Source organism: Schistocerca nitens, chromosome 3 (genome assembly GCF_023898315.1).
Source record: "Schistocerca nitens isolate TAMUIC-IGC-003100 chromosome 3, iqSchNite1.1, whole genome shotgun sequence".
NCBI lineage: Eukaryota > Metazoa > Arthropoda > Insecta > Orthoptera > Acrididae > Schistocerca > Schistocerca nitens.
Genome location: NC_064616.1, coordinates 705,182,194 through 705,199,380, shown reverse-complemented (window position 1 = coordinate 705,199,380; position 17,187 = coordinate 705,182,194). Strand labels below are relative to the sequence as shown.

The window sequence follows — 17,187 nt, the reverse complement described above, 5'->3', positions numbered from 1 at the left end:
CCAAAAACAAGTGGGTTCATTTTACACACAACGCTGGCAGGTGGCACGCACACTTTCTCTCATTGTGGTATGTCAAGATAGAATAGGTTCCGATTTCTGCTGATGGCGGATGTGCAAACTACCTTAGAGTCATCTATTTTCTTTCCCAACACGTTAAATGTGTACCATCCAAGTCAAAATTAACGGAAGTATGAACAACAGTGTATCTAACAGACCAAGAACACTTACGCACGAGAGAGATACGTAACTAAATGCTTCTTGCTGTAATATGAGATTATAGTCTATATTTTTATGAAGTGCACTGATGTTCTACCTCAAGAATGTATTGGACAGCAGCATATAAATTATGGCATGAAAAGATGGCCAGTTAGACTCACCAACGACGTTAACGAGGGACAGCAGCTCACACAGATAGTAGCGGTAGGCCCACCAGTTGTGATAGCGCAGGTTGTCCCACAGGTAGTCTAGAAGCAGTTTCTTTTTCTGCTTCTTTTCCACCTCAGAACAGATACCCACGTCCAGGTCCATTATAAGGGCGTGGATCTTCCCTCCTTCCCAGTTCTTCCACAGCCAACGCGGCGTGTAGAACAGAATAGCCTGCAACATGTCGAACACCAGTCACGTAAAAATATATTTGTGTAAAAAGCTCTAAATAATACAAATTGTAAGTATTTAAGTTATGAAATGATTTGATTTACATGAGTTCAATGGCAGATAAACAGAGAAAACAGAAGAAAAGAAAAGTTATTTCTGAAACTTCCGAAAACGAAAAAAGTCACTTTCTCAGCTTACAGACGTATTTATAATTTCTTCTTCTACGGGAGAGTTATGTGCAGATTTACAGAGTATGACTATGTTTCAAATACACCAATTTGAAGTTTGCGAAGCGGAAAGCTATTCCATCAGTTTTCGGACGCGTGGCTGGTGCACCAGCAATTGTTCTCGAAATACTTTTGTTGGAAACCATTCAGGCATTGTCAAGATGAGTCGGTAACAGATTTTTATATTGCATTTTATTACCTCATTGATTTCTGAGTGACATTCAATGCCTGCTTATTTTTCACATGTGACAAATACCGTGTAACAGCACACGACAATCCTTTGTCCAGCACTCAGTGGTAAATTAAGTCTTGAACACAAATTTTATATTATTTTCTTCAGACATTTGAATTCTCCATTGTACAACGTGTGTATAAGAAGTTGTTGGTACGAAAATACGTAAATTTGTCAATGTAACTGTAAAACCAAAAGCAAGGAAAAAGCCTACGTTTTACCCTCTGCATAACTCCTTAGTTAAACATCTAAACACCAACGAAATTAAAGGCGTCCATTCGCGGTTGTCTCGTCATTAAAAGAGAGCATGTTGCACCTTTGATAGTTGGGTATCGTACTCCTAAGTGAATTTACTTTTCGTTATTGGCACAAATGAACAGAAATATTTGTAGATTTGTCTTGTGTGAAAGCAGATTTAAAAACAGAATGGAAAAATGACACTACATACATGTTCTCCAGCGATCTTCCTCTAAACGAGACGAATGGTGTACCACAATCATAATTATAAGGTGACCACTTACACACACAAATTATCTCGTTACCATAAAGCGAGAGATAACTCCGTAAAATAGAAATCAGTTTAAACTTATATCTGGTATGATCTTGTTGTGGTTGAGAAATTTAATTAATTACTTCAGTTTCCACTTTGTTTCTTATTTTTGGGAATAGAAATTCGAGTGCACAATATGGCCAACCTGCAAATGTTTTAAAAACTTATGATATACATCTACATCTATATCTACATCTACATCTGCATCTGTATGGCTACTCTGCAAATCACATTTAAGTGCCTGGCAGAGGATTCATCGAACCACCTTCACACTAATTCACTATTATTCTACTTCCAAGCAGCGCGCGGAAAAAATGCACACTTATGTCTATCCGTGTGATCTCCGTTTACCTTATTTTACCGTGCTGATCGTTTCTCCTATGTAGGGTGGGGTAAAAAGAATATTTTCGCATTTGGAGGACAAAGCTGGTGATTGAAATTTCGTGAGACGATCCCGCCGCAACGAAAAACGCTTTTGTTTTAATGATTTCCATCCAAAATTCTGTATCATGCCCGTGACACTCTCTCCTCTATTTCTCGATGTTTTAATAAGGCCAGTTGAACATGAAGGGTAACTATAGTGGCCATCACGAGAATCACCAGCCCAAGGCCACATCCACTGCATGCACTCTTTAATGCTGTGATTCGTCCAGTTCACAGCGTTGTTTCCATATATACACTTTAGCAGTAAAGGAGGTCAACGCCAGCTGTAAGGTCAATGTTCCCATGCGGTATTCTGTGTGCACGTGTATGCAAATTCATGAACTGACAGAAAAAGCTTGTGGTATTTTCGAGTCGACTATGTTCTATTAACAGTACAGTAACATTGGCAGAATATCCAGATGTGAGCACGTGTTTTGATTCTCCAAGAAATGGATATAAACGACAACGGAAATCCACAGTGTCTGACGACTCTAACAAAAACTAGTTCGTAGAACTATGCTTGGGGTTCTAGGCGCTTCAGTCTGGAACCGCGCGACCGCTATGGTCGCAGGTTCGAATCCTGCCTCGGGCATGGATGTGTGTGATGTTCTTAGGTTAGTTAGGTTTAAGTAGTTCTAAGTTCTAGGGGACTGATGACCTCAGATGTTAAGTCCCATCGTGCTCAGAACCATTTGAACTGTGCTTGGTTATTACGACATAGGTGAGTATCCAACGGCTGCAAAAATGCAGGGTGCTCTCCGCGAAAAAATTAATTATTGTGGCTCAGACCCCCGTTCCTCGTCTTCTCCGCTCAATAGGGTTTCGGTTCTGAAATTGGAATGATGGACGAAAATGTTTAAGGTAGTGCATAGACACTGCAGCAACAAGAGTGTGGTTTTTGTGTACAATGCAGTTATTGTATGCTTAGGAAAATAGGCTTGTAGTACATTTAGATGAAACTAGGGTTTCACGAAACCATATGAACAAATATAATTCGTCGACCTCAAAGGAAATAGTAGACTGAAAGTATCTACAGTTCTACAGTTGCTTTTGTATAGCGTATGTCGGTGTTTTGGGTGATGTGTGCTGTGATGAAGGGTCTACGACAGCTGCAAAGAAAAAAAATTTCTAGAGGTGGGAATAGATTTTGCCCTATTGAGGTGAGTCGTCGCAAAAAAAATCCTGGCGGAGGCATACAATCACACACACGCTGCCGTGCACGTAGTATATCGTAAAAAAATTGCGTTTATAGGCAAGGGCGGCCATACGTCTGGCTCTCCCACCTAGATATTAGGAAAACGAAAAAAATACAGTGTAGTAAGGTGTTTTTCTTTTAAGAAAATGATTTAAAAATCTACGTAACACGACTTTTTAAAGGGCAGGAACTGGAACTTTTTATTGCTACTTCAACGTCGCTATTCGTCTTCCAAAATATTCAAAATACTCCATGCGCCTAGGTCTACTCCCCTCCTCTTAGAATGGAAAGTGTCAATCGCACTCCAGTCAGATTCAGTGCTAAGATGGCCCAGGCGACAGCCCGTCAAGAACAGAACACAGATCCAGCATTTAAACAGGAAGAAGATGAACTGAAGTGTGAAAAAAGAATCAAAATAAAAACAGGGAACGGTCCACGATCAAGATGTGCAACATCGAGAGAATTTGAATAGCCAGGGCGTCGGGTTAATGTGGTAACGGTGTTGGACTGCGAAGGGGTAGACGCGTGTTCAGGTCTCCCTCGTACCCTGTTTTCTACATTAAATTATGAACTGGCTGTCCGGTCACTGACGAGTCTGTTCGCTGTATTCGAACTTGTGTCTGTGTCGTGGCGTAACGTTTGTTTGCAACAGTGAGGTGTAAGGAAAGGACCTTCAGACGTACGTACCTCCTATTTGTTCTACACAAGTACCATAACTCCTGAGTTTCGTTTTGGTCACAGGTTCGAATCCTGCCTCGGGCATGGATGTGTGTGATGTCCTTAGGTTGGTTAGGCTTAAGTAGTTCTAAGCTCTAGGGGACTGATGACCTCAGATGTTAAATCCCATAGTGCTCAGAGCCATTTGAACCATTTGAACAATTGCCAAGACTACAGAAGGAGAACATACACGTCAATGACCGGACGGAAAGTTCATAATTGTGTGAAAAAGGGGCCCGAGGGAGTTTTGAACACGGATCTCACGCTTTTACAGTCCAACACCGTGACCACACAGCCACGACACCGTCGTTCTTGCAATTCGCTCCATGTTGTACATCTTGACCTCGGCCCATTCACTGTTTCTATTTTGCTTCTTTTTTCACAGTTCAGTACAACTTCTTGTTTTCATGATTGATCTGTGTTAATCGTCTAGGCCATTTTACCACTAAATGTGAGGGGGTTGCGATGGGGATTGTCCCCAGTTAGAAACTATCGTATGGACGCTCTTCTTCATAGGTGACACGATAAAATAATGTGTCAGGTGTTATTATAATTAATTTTATAGTTTCCTTAACAACTTGCGCTTTGGTAGTTTCTAGCAGGTAAAACAGACTGCCAGTTCATCAGCGACGACATTTTTTGTTGCACATGCTAAACGGTTTCTCACTTCTTACGATATTTTACTTTGAATCTCTGAATAATTTTATGTTTTTACAATAAAATAAGTATTACATGCATCTATAAACTTTGAGAATGTTCATATATTTTTATCTGTGCACATAAGTTAGTGCTTCTGTTTCTCTTCCCCAGGATGCAGTAAAAATTATTTTTCTTGAAAATTTCTTGTAACTTAATTTTTATTTCTTTCGTAAAAACTAGCAAGAATTTTCTTTTGAAAAGTACTCCATCGTACTCTAGACTTAAAATAGAGTTGTCTAATATCTTTTTCGTAATTTTTACTAACATTTGAAATTATGACTAACTGGCAATGTTGTAAGTAGATAAGATGACCTCGAGCTGTCTAGTTTCGTGACGAACACTACAGAGCTGCAGCAGCGACTCAGTAGTGCAGCCACATAGCAGCAGACGGACAACGCAGTGGAGGTCAGCCTGTGTCACAGGAAAAGTCGGGCAAGGACGGCCAGACTTAACAGATGTTCACTTTTTAACGAGTGTAACAAGACAATGGAGCTAAACGTTCCTCCTTTAAAGTAATTCACAAAGCATACTACAATACGCAACATGTTATCTAGTTAAAGATATGAAGAATTAAACAGAGGGCCCTCTTCACGAAAATCTTAGGAATTATACAGTCAGCATCGTCGTACCGTCTACCATACAGCACTACTGCTCACTCGGATAACTGGTTCTTCAGATTTTCCAGTATCTGTCAAATAATATATTTCAACTGAGTGCGGTCTGAGGCATCTCGTAACAGTTCGCGTGGCTCCCCCCGTCGGAGGTTCGAGTCCTCCCTCGGGCATGGGCGGGTGTGTTGTCCTTAGCGTAAGTTAGTTTAAGTTAGATTAAGTAGTGCGTAAGCCTAGGGACCGATGACCTCAGCAGTTTGTTCCCATAGTCCTTACCACAAATTTCCAATTTAAACCGAATATTCGACCAGATAACTTTGCCGCTACTGCGCCAAATATGCACATTAATTCCTACTTTCAAAAACATAGACCACTTCGTCAGAGTAGAGTATCCAGAATTGGTTCGAAGACTATAAAAAAATTATTGTTATATCTTTCGTTGTGAGATACCCAGGCATCAATCTGGTAGAAAGTATACCGCGGATTTTGCAAGGTAACTACCACTCAGGCCTAAAAAAGCGAAACACCCAGAACGGAGAGGAAAGGAAATGAAACTTCACAGGTTAAGAGGATACATGATGTTATTTCAGCGATTACAAAATCAAGTCAATTTTACAAAGAACTTGCGGTATGAGCGCCGATGTTGCATCCTCTGTGGTCTCGATTCTGTTGGGAAGGGTATCATAAAATCGTTGTAACTTCTTATGAGCCTAGCTGGCACATAACTGTTGCAACTGGTTCTCAGCATACTGGGACGGAGTTGACGGCTAACCCCACACATTCTATCGGGACAGATCTGGGAATCTTGCTCGCCACGAGAGTAACTCAGCATTACGAAGACGTAGGTTGACCCTCACGGAGAAGATGACAGCAGCCAGCCACTTTTTATAATGTTATTTATTTATTTAAATAGCGCCGTCACCAGTTTAGAACTGACAGGTTCATCTTCAGATGGCTCGTTCATGTTAAGATACATTTTACATTAGCTTTCACTTTTTGTTTTCCTAAATGATGAAATTTCCTTGGAATGGTAGTGTCCTAAAACCAAAACAAGACGTGAGACAGTGTCTGTTTAAAAGTAATTATGCCTTACATCATTCGGATTAAAACCTTTGTGAGGCACAATTACAGCTACATACATATTGTCTTACTTCTTGTTTTGGCACTACCACCCCAAGGTTCAAATGGTTCAAATGGCTCTGAGCACTATGGGACTTAACATCTTCGGTCATCAGTCCCCTAGAACTTAGAACTAGTTAAACCTAACTAACCTAAGGACATCACATACATCCATGCCCGAGGCAGGATTCGAACCTACGACCGTAGCAGTCGCGCGGTTCCGGACTGAGCGCCTAGAACCGCTAGACCACCGCGGCCGACCCACCGCAAGGAAATTTCATCGTTTGGGAAGACAAAAAGTGAAGGCTAACGTAAAATTTATCTTAATATGAACGTCGTTCGAAACCAGTAACGGCGCTATTTAAATAAATAAATAGCATTATAAAATGTGGCTGGTCGTTGTTATCTTCTCTGTAAGAGTCGACCTACATTTTGTACGCAGCCACAGGCTCAGAATGTCAGTTAACAGAGAAATGCAACTCTAGCTATTTACATACCCACCGATGGTGTGTAAAAGTGCGAATCTACACTGACATCTGACAATTTCTTTTGGATGCTTCACTTTTTGTCGGGCAATACAGACGGAAGTATTGGCAGGTAAATAAAATAATACATTTTTCAACGATATTTTTGTATCGGCTTATATTTTTAATGAAATGGTTGACATAATTCGAGACATATTAATCTGAGTAATATATTGAAGCACAGCCAGCAACATACTGACATTGTCTTTCTTGGAAAGTGTCTACTTGAACAGTGTGCCCAGCAACAGTGGCGTATGGATGCAAGTTGACCAACGAAGCACAGGATAGACGCAATGATATAAACAGCTGATGGCACTGGCTTTTGATAGAGTGCTGAGTGTTTGTAGATTCTACAAATATCCATAAACAGAATCCATATTCACAGTTGAGATGGAACTGGAAGACGGCAATCAAAAAATATATATAATTTTGTAGTTCCGCCAAGTTCTGCAGAGACTTTCCTCTGTCCGTGTTTTCTTATGTTTTGGCCACGCCAGGGGGAAAGATCACTCTGGGAACCGAACTGTGTAGGTTTCATTTTTATTGCGTTTGATATTCAGTGCACCATGTACATTAAACCACTTTTTCTAAAGAATGATAATTGCTAGAGTGTATGAATGTGGGTACAATTGCAAACACATGCAGTTTGGTGAATTCAGGTAGACTCTGTTGGTTTAGCTTTGTAGTAAAGACCTGGAAGGGTCGTTGAGTTGAATTTTCGAAGCTGGCTTGATACTCCAAACTATCTCCCAGGCTTTTTTAATGTGGGCTCTCGCGACTGGTTCGTTCAGACCTACGTACAAGTGAAGCATTCGTTCAAATTTTAGACGTGAACCAACGGAAAATTTTGAGCAAGGGAAACAGGCGTTTTCTCTCTTGTCTTGTGGTTGGAGGAGGTTCCAGGTACTCCTGAAAAAATCATCTTGTTGATTAGCCAATTGGCCCCCTTCCAAGTCTTTTCGGTCTCTATGCTCGGAGGTCAGGAAGGTCGGATTTTGTAGAGAGTCCCGGATCTGGGATCAGGTGTGTATGATGTGCCGCTTCTGTGCGCTCTTAGACGGTGATTTTGGATGGAGTTAGTTTACATTTTCGTGTTAGAAACCTTCTTTAATTTTAAAGTCATTTGTTAGAAGCATTATGGAGCTCTCACGAGTCATAATTTTACTATGTTTAATTAGACTCGGATGGGGCCGAACTACTACTTTATCCGCTCGCGATTCAGTTCATACATCTTAATCCCGATTAAGTTTCGTATTTCTTTCCACCATAAGTCACAAGCCCCTTTTGACAATTCTAGTTTTGCTAGAAAATTGTGGATTTCGCTTTCTTTTATTCTCTGAATGTTTGAATCTTGATGTGTGAGTACATGAGGATTCATGTTGGATTCCTTAGTGAACCTAATCCTTGCTGAATGATGACGATTAATATAATAGCAAACAGTTTACGTTTACAGAACCATAGTGGTATGACTTAATACGTCATAAAGATTTACTGAAGTTCAAGAGTACGCTCCATTTTGTGAATACATTTCCGTTAAGAATCAACTTAGTTCGTTTTCCCAGTGTCGATCCCAGCACGCCATCTGTCCACTTGGGGTCATTAACCTCATGTACGCTGTAACAGACAGGTACTAGGAAGCATTTAGTAGAGTCGACGGGACGTTGAACCCTAATCCTCCTGCCTCCATTTGCAGAAAAATGCTTTAATTGAAGAGAAATGGAGCAGACTGGAAACCAGTACTTTAAAATTTTTGGTAAAACTGAAAGTGGAAATGACGAAAGAAGTCATTAAAGCTGAACGGACTGATTTAATGCAGGCTGCTGTAAACTGCTGCCTCATACGTGCACCTTTTAAAGCCAGTGCAAAAAACCAAACTTTCCTTCTAAGGGGTCATAAACCTACTTACGTTTCTATTTGACACTGACAGGTACTGAGAGGTCATCGTATAATCTATGTTTGTCTACGAGAGTCATTTAAACAGCAGAAGCTACAGGAATAAGTAAAAATGATAGTTTGACTACAAATGCATTGAAAGGAGGCTGAGACTTCGACATGTGGATGTTGCGGAAGATGTGGAAATAAAAAAGGCTCTACGTTGTGGAAACGATTCCTGAAACTAAAATAAGGAAAATTTGATGAACATTTCATGTCTAAAGCCTAACACAAACATGTAAAAATAGGTTCTTTAATCGCACTTTATTCTCGCTTTGTAATAAACCTGTATCAAATGTGACACACATCGTGTAAAAACATCGCATAGACTGCAGGCGGTCTGATCTAACTTGGGTGAGCCTGACGCTGCCCGTAAAAATGGCTAAAATGATTGTCTTTAATGAACTCATCTTCAACGTGGCTCCTGAATGGGAGCGGAGCAGTGTGTTTTCAGCTCTGCGATTACGCAGCTCGCTGACGAAGATAAATAAACGACGCCAGTATTATGAAATAGAAGTTTCCGTTGTCTGCCCTCCTTTACTTATGAGTGTAGCGTGACTGAAATGGTGGCCGTGTTTATTTTAAGTGAGAACCCTTCACTTACGCAGATTAATCGCAACCCACTTAAAATGCGTTGGCAAGCAACCAGTAGCCTGCCACGGTTCGTGTTAGACGCGCTGTTTAGCTTAGAATAACCAGAAGTGTCAGCAATTTTCTGTAATTCGCAAACCCGTTTCTAAACTGCACAGTGATATTTATCGCTTTCAACAGAGCGTTAAACAATGAGTGTGTGTCTTTCTTCATGATGCAGTATCTTAATTTATGTGTTACAGGAATAAGTGGAAACGCAAATTAAAAGTTTCATATTCTGCAGCAGAAAACGTTAAATTCGCAGTAACGTATAAGGTAGGGAATGGTTTATTCACATGGATTTCTGTCGTCGATATTTTGATTCAACAATATCGATTTATAGTAGACCTCGTACACGTATAAAGGCTGTCCTGCTTTCCAAATGCACTGATGTAAAAAAGAGATAAAATATCAGATCCTCATGCTGTTGCAAATAACTTTTTCCACTAATATTTAGACTGCGGCGCGCGCAGCCATCTTCTGAGCGAGTCGAAAGTTTTTCTTTATAGTTCAGCAGTTGATCTATCAAAATTTAACTCTGTAGTCAGTTACAGGATCGAAATGGTCACACAAAGTGTCTCCCATCATTCCCTTTTTGCGACTGAGTATTTCTTCCATATTTTTCAAATACCTAAAGAATCATGAAAGCAATCTTCCAACCAACATTGGAACTTTCGTTGGGTATGTGAAAGGACATTTGCTTTTATATAAGAAGGGTGTTTACAAATTTTTACAAGCACCATAATGGAGTAATGCATCCTATATGACCTGTGACCCAGCTTTTATATTCCAGAAATCTGTGGTTGTTAAGTACTGCATCTATAATGATGAATTCGTAGTCTTATATTAACATTAAAATCTTAGACGCTGCGTTATCTCTCTAGAGTCCGGATCTCAATGCAGCTTTGTAAACACTACTGACGGGTGATCCAATCAGTCGCGATGCTGGGTTCTGCCCTGATAAATCATGTTACCTGGCCCCGTCCTCAATTCGCTCTGAAAACGACTTCACTGTGAAACTGCGTCTGCAAACAATGTCTATTACCACGTCTAACGCTGAGATTTCAGCTTATCAGCTATAGATTGTGTGACTCAAGTGATTGGAACAGGTAGCAGGCACAGGGGTTAGTGTGATATTGTTCTGAATTCCTCACCCGAAAATTACCTTGAGCAGTTAATCAGAGAAGCTACTCGTGACGGTAAATTCCTCGATCTCCTGGTTAAAAACGGGACCGAACTTCTCGATTCGTTCAAGTAGAGCAGCAAATCAATGATGAGAAGGCCGTTATGGCATCACTGACTACATTTACAAGTGGGAATGCAGTGAAAGGTAGGTAGGGAATACTGTTTAGTAAGTGCGGCAAAAACAATCCAAAAAATAAGATTTCAGACTACCGGAGCAGACAACATCAAACATTCATCGTTGAGACAATATTTCGAATATAAATGAACAAAATTCAAGAGCATAGTACAATACGCCCTAGACAGGTACAAGGTAGGGATGGTTCAAATGTGTGTGAAATCTTATGGGACTTAACTGCTACGGTCATCAGTCCCTAAGCTTACACACTACTTAACCTAAGTTATCCTAAGGACAAACGCACACACCCATGCCCGAGGGAGGGACCAGCCGCGCAGTCCATTACTGCAGCGCCTCAGACCGCTCGGCTAATTCTGCGAGGCTGTGAAGGTTCAGAGAGGAGAGCCATGATTCGACAATCATCATATAATCTGATATCTTTAGAATTCTACGTAGACTATCCGACAGAACTTGCTCCTTTTCTGGCAGCTGAGGAATTAAATATTCAATATAATCGGAAAAACGCGGAGATCATCCCTTTTTCAGGTAGACTCGTCGAACAGTTACACACAAGTATGGGCCTGTATCGTTGACATCAGATGACTGGAAATTAAGGAACACGTTCTATGCTAACTGGAGGCCCAGAATTTCCTCTATGGGAATCACGTGAATTTCGCAGACAACGATCTTGCGAAGCCCACATCGTTCAGTTTGCCCACGATTTCCATAAACAGCAAACAGAGGCACTCAGGTTAATGCAGTGTTGCTTGGCTTCCGGAAGGCGTTCAACAGAGTTCGGCACTGTCATCTAAGGAACAAATTGCGGGTGTACAGGATTTTATACCAGCTTTGTGACTAGACTGAAGAGTTCCTAGCAAAAAGGACACAGGATGGCGTCACTGACGGAGAGTAATCTTATTACATAATCTTATCTTCGGACGTAGTTACTACATATCTTTGGGGATTCACCAAGTGAGTCTCGTGGGACTATTCACCGCATACCTCAGTGACCTAACGGATAATGTCGGAAGCTACATGAAGCGGTTTGAGGATGATACTATTGTAAATAGAGAAGGCAAAACGCTAGAAAATACACAGTCCAGTCACATTAATGTGACTACCTGTCAAAAGCCTGAATAACCACCTCTTTCAGCGTGTACCGCTCCGAAAGGTACAGAAAGAGTGTCAGGGTGTGGAAGGTGCCCTGGGGGATGTGGTGCCATATCGACTCCAGTGCCGTGGCCAGCTGCGCTAAGTATTCCGGTTGAGGATCGATGGCATGAACAGCTCAGTCTCAATTGGGTTTAAGTCTGGAGAATCTGGCGGCCACGGGAGTAGGGTAAAGTCATCCTGCTGCTCTTAGAACCATGCACGTACACTACAAGCTGTGTGACACGTTGCATGGTACTGCTGGTAGATGCCATCGTGACGAGGAAAAGCAAACAGCATGCAGGTGTGGACATGGTCCCCAAGGATAGATGCATACTTCGTTGATCCATTGTGCACACCAGAATGACGCGATCACTCAGGGAATGTCCTCTGGCCTGGACCCTTCCGACGACTGTTGCAAGGTGTTTGCTTTCAGACGTTTCACGCCGTACACGCCAACGGCCATCTGTCCGATGGAGCATAAAACGTGATTCATCTGAAAATGCCACCTGTCACCACTCAGTGGACGTCCGTTTGCGGTACTGGCGTGCCGATTCCAGCCTTTGTCGGCGATGAACAGCAGTCAGCATGGGTGTACGAACCACGCGCTTATTACTGAGACCCATACGCAGAAACTTTCGCTGAACGGTCGTTGAGGAGACGCTGTTGGCAGCCCCTTGGTTCATCAGGTCGGTTAGTTGCTGGTAGCACTTTGGGACTCACAAATGATTCCTTCTGCTAATTTCATGCCATTTTTACAACCACCATCCGCAATGCTCATCGGTTCCTGTCCGTCAGTACATGAGGTATGCCTAGTCTTGGTTAAATTTTGGTTGTTCCTTCGCGTTTTCACTTCACAGTCGCATCACCAACAGCTCACTTGGGCAGCTTTAGAAAGGTTGAAATGTCCCTGATGGACCTGTCTCTCAGGAGAGATCCAATGACTAGTCAGCGTTCAAAGTCACTGAACTCTCCTGACCGACTCATTCTGCTGTTACTGCATCTCTACTGACAACAAAATATTCCCCGAAGCCTTCTGCGCTGGTGGATTCACTTTTCGTGAAATCTAGTGGTCAGTAACGCATTAGATAGCGGTGTTCGGATACTCTAGATGTTATAGTAATAAACACGTAAGTCTAATCGCAGAAAAGGCAGATGACTGACAGATAGCTTGCAAGAATTCTCCGGAACTGTAGTCCATCAGATAGGACTGATAGAGCAAAAAAATATGATACAGTGAGGACAAGCGCTTTTCGTCACGGATCGTTTAGTAAGCGGGATAGTTTCACGGAGATACCAATCCACCTCCATTGTCAGTCACTTCAAGAAAGCTTTATGCTTCACGGGGTGGTTTATTGTTAAAATTCCGAGAGAGTAAGATATCATAATATTTTTATATATTTATTGGCCCATACAGTTGTCTACAGACAATTTCTAGCCCGCATCTCGTGGTCGTGCGGTAGCGTTCTCGCTTCCCACGCCCGGGTTCCCGGGTTCGATTCCCGGCGGGGTCAGGGATCTTCTCTGCCTCGTGATGGCTGGGTGTTGTGTGCTGTCCTTAGGTTAGTTAGGTTTAAGTAGTTCTAAGTTCTAGGGGACTGATGACCATAGATGTTAAGTCCCATAGTGCTCAGAGCCATTTGAACCATTTGAACAATTTCTAATCTTTAGTAATTAATTATTTAAAAAAATTTTAGCATGTGTGTTGGCTGGTGTAGGTAATTCGGATGCAATATTTTTTGTTGATATACATATACAGATGTAACTAGTTAGAACGAAAGTTCAGAATTGGACAGTATGTGGTATTATGTTAATCAGTTAAAAAGAATGGCCAGAGTAAAACAGAGGGATAAGCCGTAATGCAAGGTACATAATACATAAGTAGATATTTAGCATATTTACAAAAGTGATAGCTTTACACCAATATATATGCTACTTAGATCCCAAATGAGACATTTATAGTTACTGTATTAACACGTGCAAATTAACAAGCAAATTCAAATTTACAAGTTTGGTCTGTCTCATCTTGACAACGATTCATTTGACTGCATAAACCTATACTACATATTAAATTTTTTACACACTCAGCAAGCGAAAGAGTTCCTGGTGTTCACTGAAGTCACTTGCCTCCAGGAGTGCCAGCAACTCAATAATATGAATGATATGTTGGTGCTGTCTGAAGCATGCATGATCAATGCTCAGTCGTGCCATAGTGGCCACAAACTTGCTACCACAACAGCTTTTCTTATGCCAAGGTTTTCTTCGTTTTACTGGAGATTTCGAGAATTCTTCTCTTTGTATACAACTCATTTCTCGTTATCCGTCTATAGTTTTCAGGAAAGTCATTTGCCGGTATTTTATGATGTTCTTCGCCTGTTTGGGCAGATTATGAAATTTAGTTATCTTTTACCTCACAGTGATCTTTACTCCAATACATATTGGCTAATCTGTGTGCAATGAAGTGGCTGACTTTTTTTAAGGCGTCGTTGGTCTTTACCAAGGCAAGAGCTGATTTGTAATTTGAAAGAATGAGATTAATTGTTTCGGTGATACACTGAATAGAAAGAAGAGCTTCCAGGATAACGATTAGCTCCGCTGTCATAGTTGGGTTGTCTTTCGCTGATTTAAGCTTTCTGCCTTATTAGCTTGTATTGTCCCATATGCTTTGTCCATCCATCTATATAAATAAAGGTAGCGCTACGGAAATCATATACGACTTCTTGTATGTCGAAAGAATTTATCAGTGCAAGAACCAGTTACACGTCTGGTTCTAAAATCGAACTGTATCAGTGGTATTCATGACCTAGAAATTTTGTTGAGGACAAAGATTTTCCGACGTTGTTCTGTGTCTCAACGTACACTGAGGCGACAAACGTCACGGGATACTTGTTAATTCGTGTCAGGCCTCATTTTTCCCGGCGTGGTGCAGCATATTGACGTGGCATGGACTCAACAAGTAGGTGGAAGTCCGCAACCGAAATGCTGCCTCTATAGCCGTTCATAATTGCGAAAGTGTTGCCGGTGCTGGATTTTATGCACGAACTGACCTCTTGATTATGTCCCATAAATGTTCGATGGGATTCATGTCAGACGGTCTAGGTGGTAAAACCATTCGAACGAATTGTCCAGAATGTTCGTCAATCCAACCACTAACAAATGCGGCCCAGTGACATGGCGCATTGCCGTCCATAAAAATTCCATCATAATTTGGGAACATGAAGTCAATCAATGGCTGCAAATTGTTTCCACGTAGCCGAACATAACTATATCCAGTCAATGATCGATTCAGTTGGACCAGAGGAAGTAGTCCATTCCATGTAAATACAGCCCATACCATTAACGAGCCACCGCCAGCTTGCACACTGCCATGTTGACAACTTAGGTGCGTGTGGTCTACACCACGCTCTAAGCCTACCATTAGCTCTTACCAACTGAAATTGGTAAACATCCGACCACGCTACAGTTTTCCAGTGGTCGAGGATCCATACAATATGGTCATAAGCCCAGGAGAGGCGCTGTAGGCGAAGTCGCCCTGTTAGCAAAGTCACTCGTGTTGTTTGTCAGCTACCATAGCCCATTAACGCCAAATTTCGCCGCACTCTCTTAACGGACGTTCATCGTACGTCCTACATTGATTTCTACGGTTACTTCACACGATGTTGCTTGTCTGTTAGCACTGACAACTCTACGCAAACGTCACTGTTATCTCCCGTCAAGTGAAGGCCGTTGGCCACTGTGATTTCCATGGTGAGAGATAATAACTGAAATTTGGTATACTCGACTTACTGTTGACACCGCGGATCTCTGAGTATTGAATTCTCTAATAATTTTCGGAACGGAATATACCACGCGTCTAGCTCCAACTATGATTCTGCGTTCAAAGTATGTTATTTTCAGTCGTGCAGCCATGATCACTTCGGAAACCTTTTCACGTGAATCACCTGAATACGTATGACAGCTCCGCCAATGCACTGTCCTTTTATACCTATGCACTACCCTATTATACCTTGTGTACCCGATACTATCGCCATCTGTACATGTTCATATCATATTGTTGGTCGATGCCTTTTGTCACCGCAGTGTATATAGATTCAACGTGTGGTGTGTTCTTGTCATAATAAAATCTTTCCATCAGACACGTAAGTGTGAGGTCGTGTAAATAATCCATCAGTCTGCTCTGGTACGTTTATGTACGTTTTATAAGGGAATTTTGTATAAGTTATTTTCTTCTCAAGTGTAATAGAAGTTTGTTCGCTTCCACGAGAAGTGCGTTGGTTAGTACAGACGCCGTGGCGTCAGTGCAAATTTAATAGCATTATTCTGTCATTTATATGAAGATGGTATCTGTTCTTTCGGGCGCAAACACACACACACATTATATATATATATATATATATATATATATATATATATATATATATATACTCCTGGAAATTGAAATAAGAACACCGTGAATTCATTGTCCCAGGAAGGGGAAACTTTATTGACACATTCCTGGGGTCAGATACATCACATGATCACACTGACAGAACCACAGGCACATAGACACAGGCAACAGAGCATGCACAATGTCGGCACTAGTACAGTGTATATCCACCTTTCGCAGCAATGCAGGCTGCTATTCTCCCATGGAGACGATCGTAGAGATGCTGGATGTAGTCCTGTGGAACGGCTTGCCATGCCATTTCCACCTGGCGCCTCAGTTGGACCAGCGTTCGTGCTGGACGTGCAGACCGCGTGAGACGACGCTTCATCCAGTCCCAAACATGCTCAATGGGGGACAGATCCGGAGATCTTGCTGGCCAGGGTAGTTGACTTACACCTTCTAGAGCACGTTGGGTGGCACGGGATACATGCGGACGTGCATTGTCCTGTTGGAACAGCAAGTTCCCTTGCCGGTCTAGGAATGGTAGAACGATGGGTTCGATGACGGTTTGGATGTACCGTGCACTATTCAGTGTCCCCTCGACGATCACCAGTGGTGTACGGCCAGTGTAGGAGATCGCTCCCCACACCATGATGCCGGGTGTTGGCCCTGTGTGCCTCGGTCGTATGCAGTCCTGATTGTGGCGCTCACCTGCACGGCGCCAAACACGCATACGACCATCACTGGCACCAAGGCAGAAGCGACTCTCATCGCTGAAGACGACACGTCTCCATTCGTCCCTCCATTCACGCCTGTCGCGACACCACTGGAGGCGGGCTGCACGATGTTGGGGCGTGAGCGGAAGACGGCCTAACGGTGTGCGGGACCGTAGCCCAGCTTCATGGATACGGTTGCGAAT

At 42.1% G+C, this 17,187-nt stretch overlaps 1 protein-coding gene across 1 annotated transcript in view; it reads right to left on the bottom strand.

Annotated features, from left to right (window-relative positions):
• LOC126249397 (innexin shaking-B) overlaps positions 1-17,187 on the bottom strand; it is a 463,160-nt gene that overhangs the window by 173,679 nt on the left and 272,294 nt on the right. Inside the window, exon 3 of the mRNA XM_049951049.1 lies at positions 378-597. Coding sequence (XP_049807006.1) covers positions 378-597 — 220 coding nt within the window. The remainder of the gene's footprint in view (positions 1-377; positions 598-17,187) is intronic.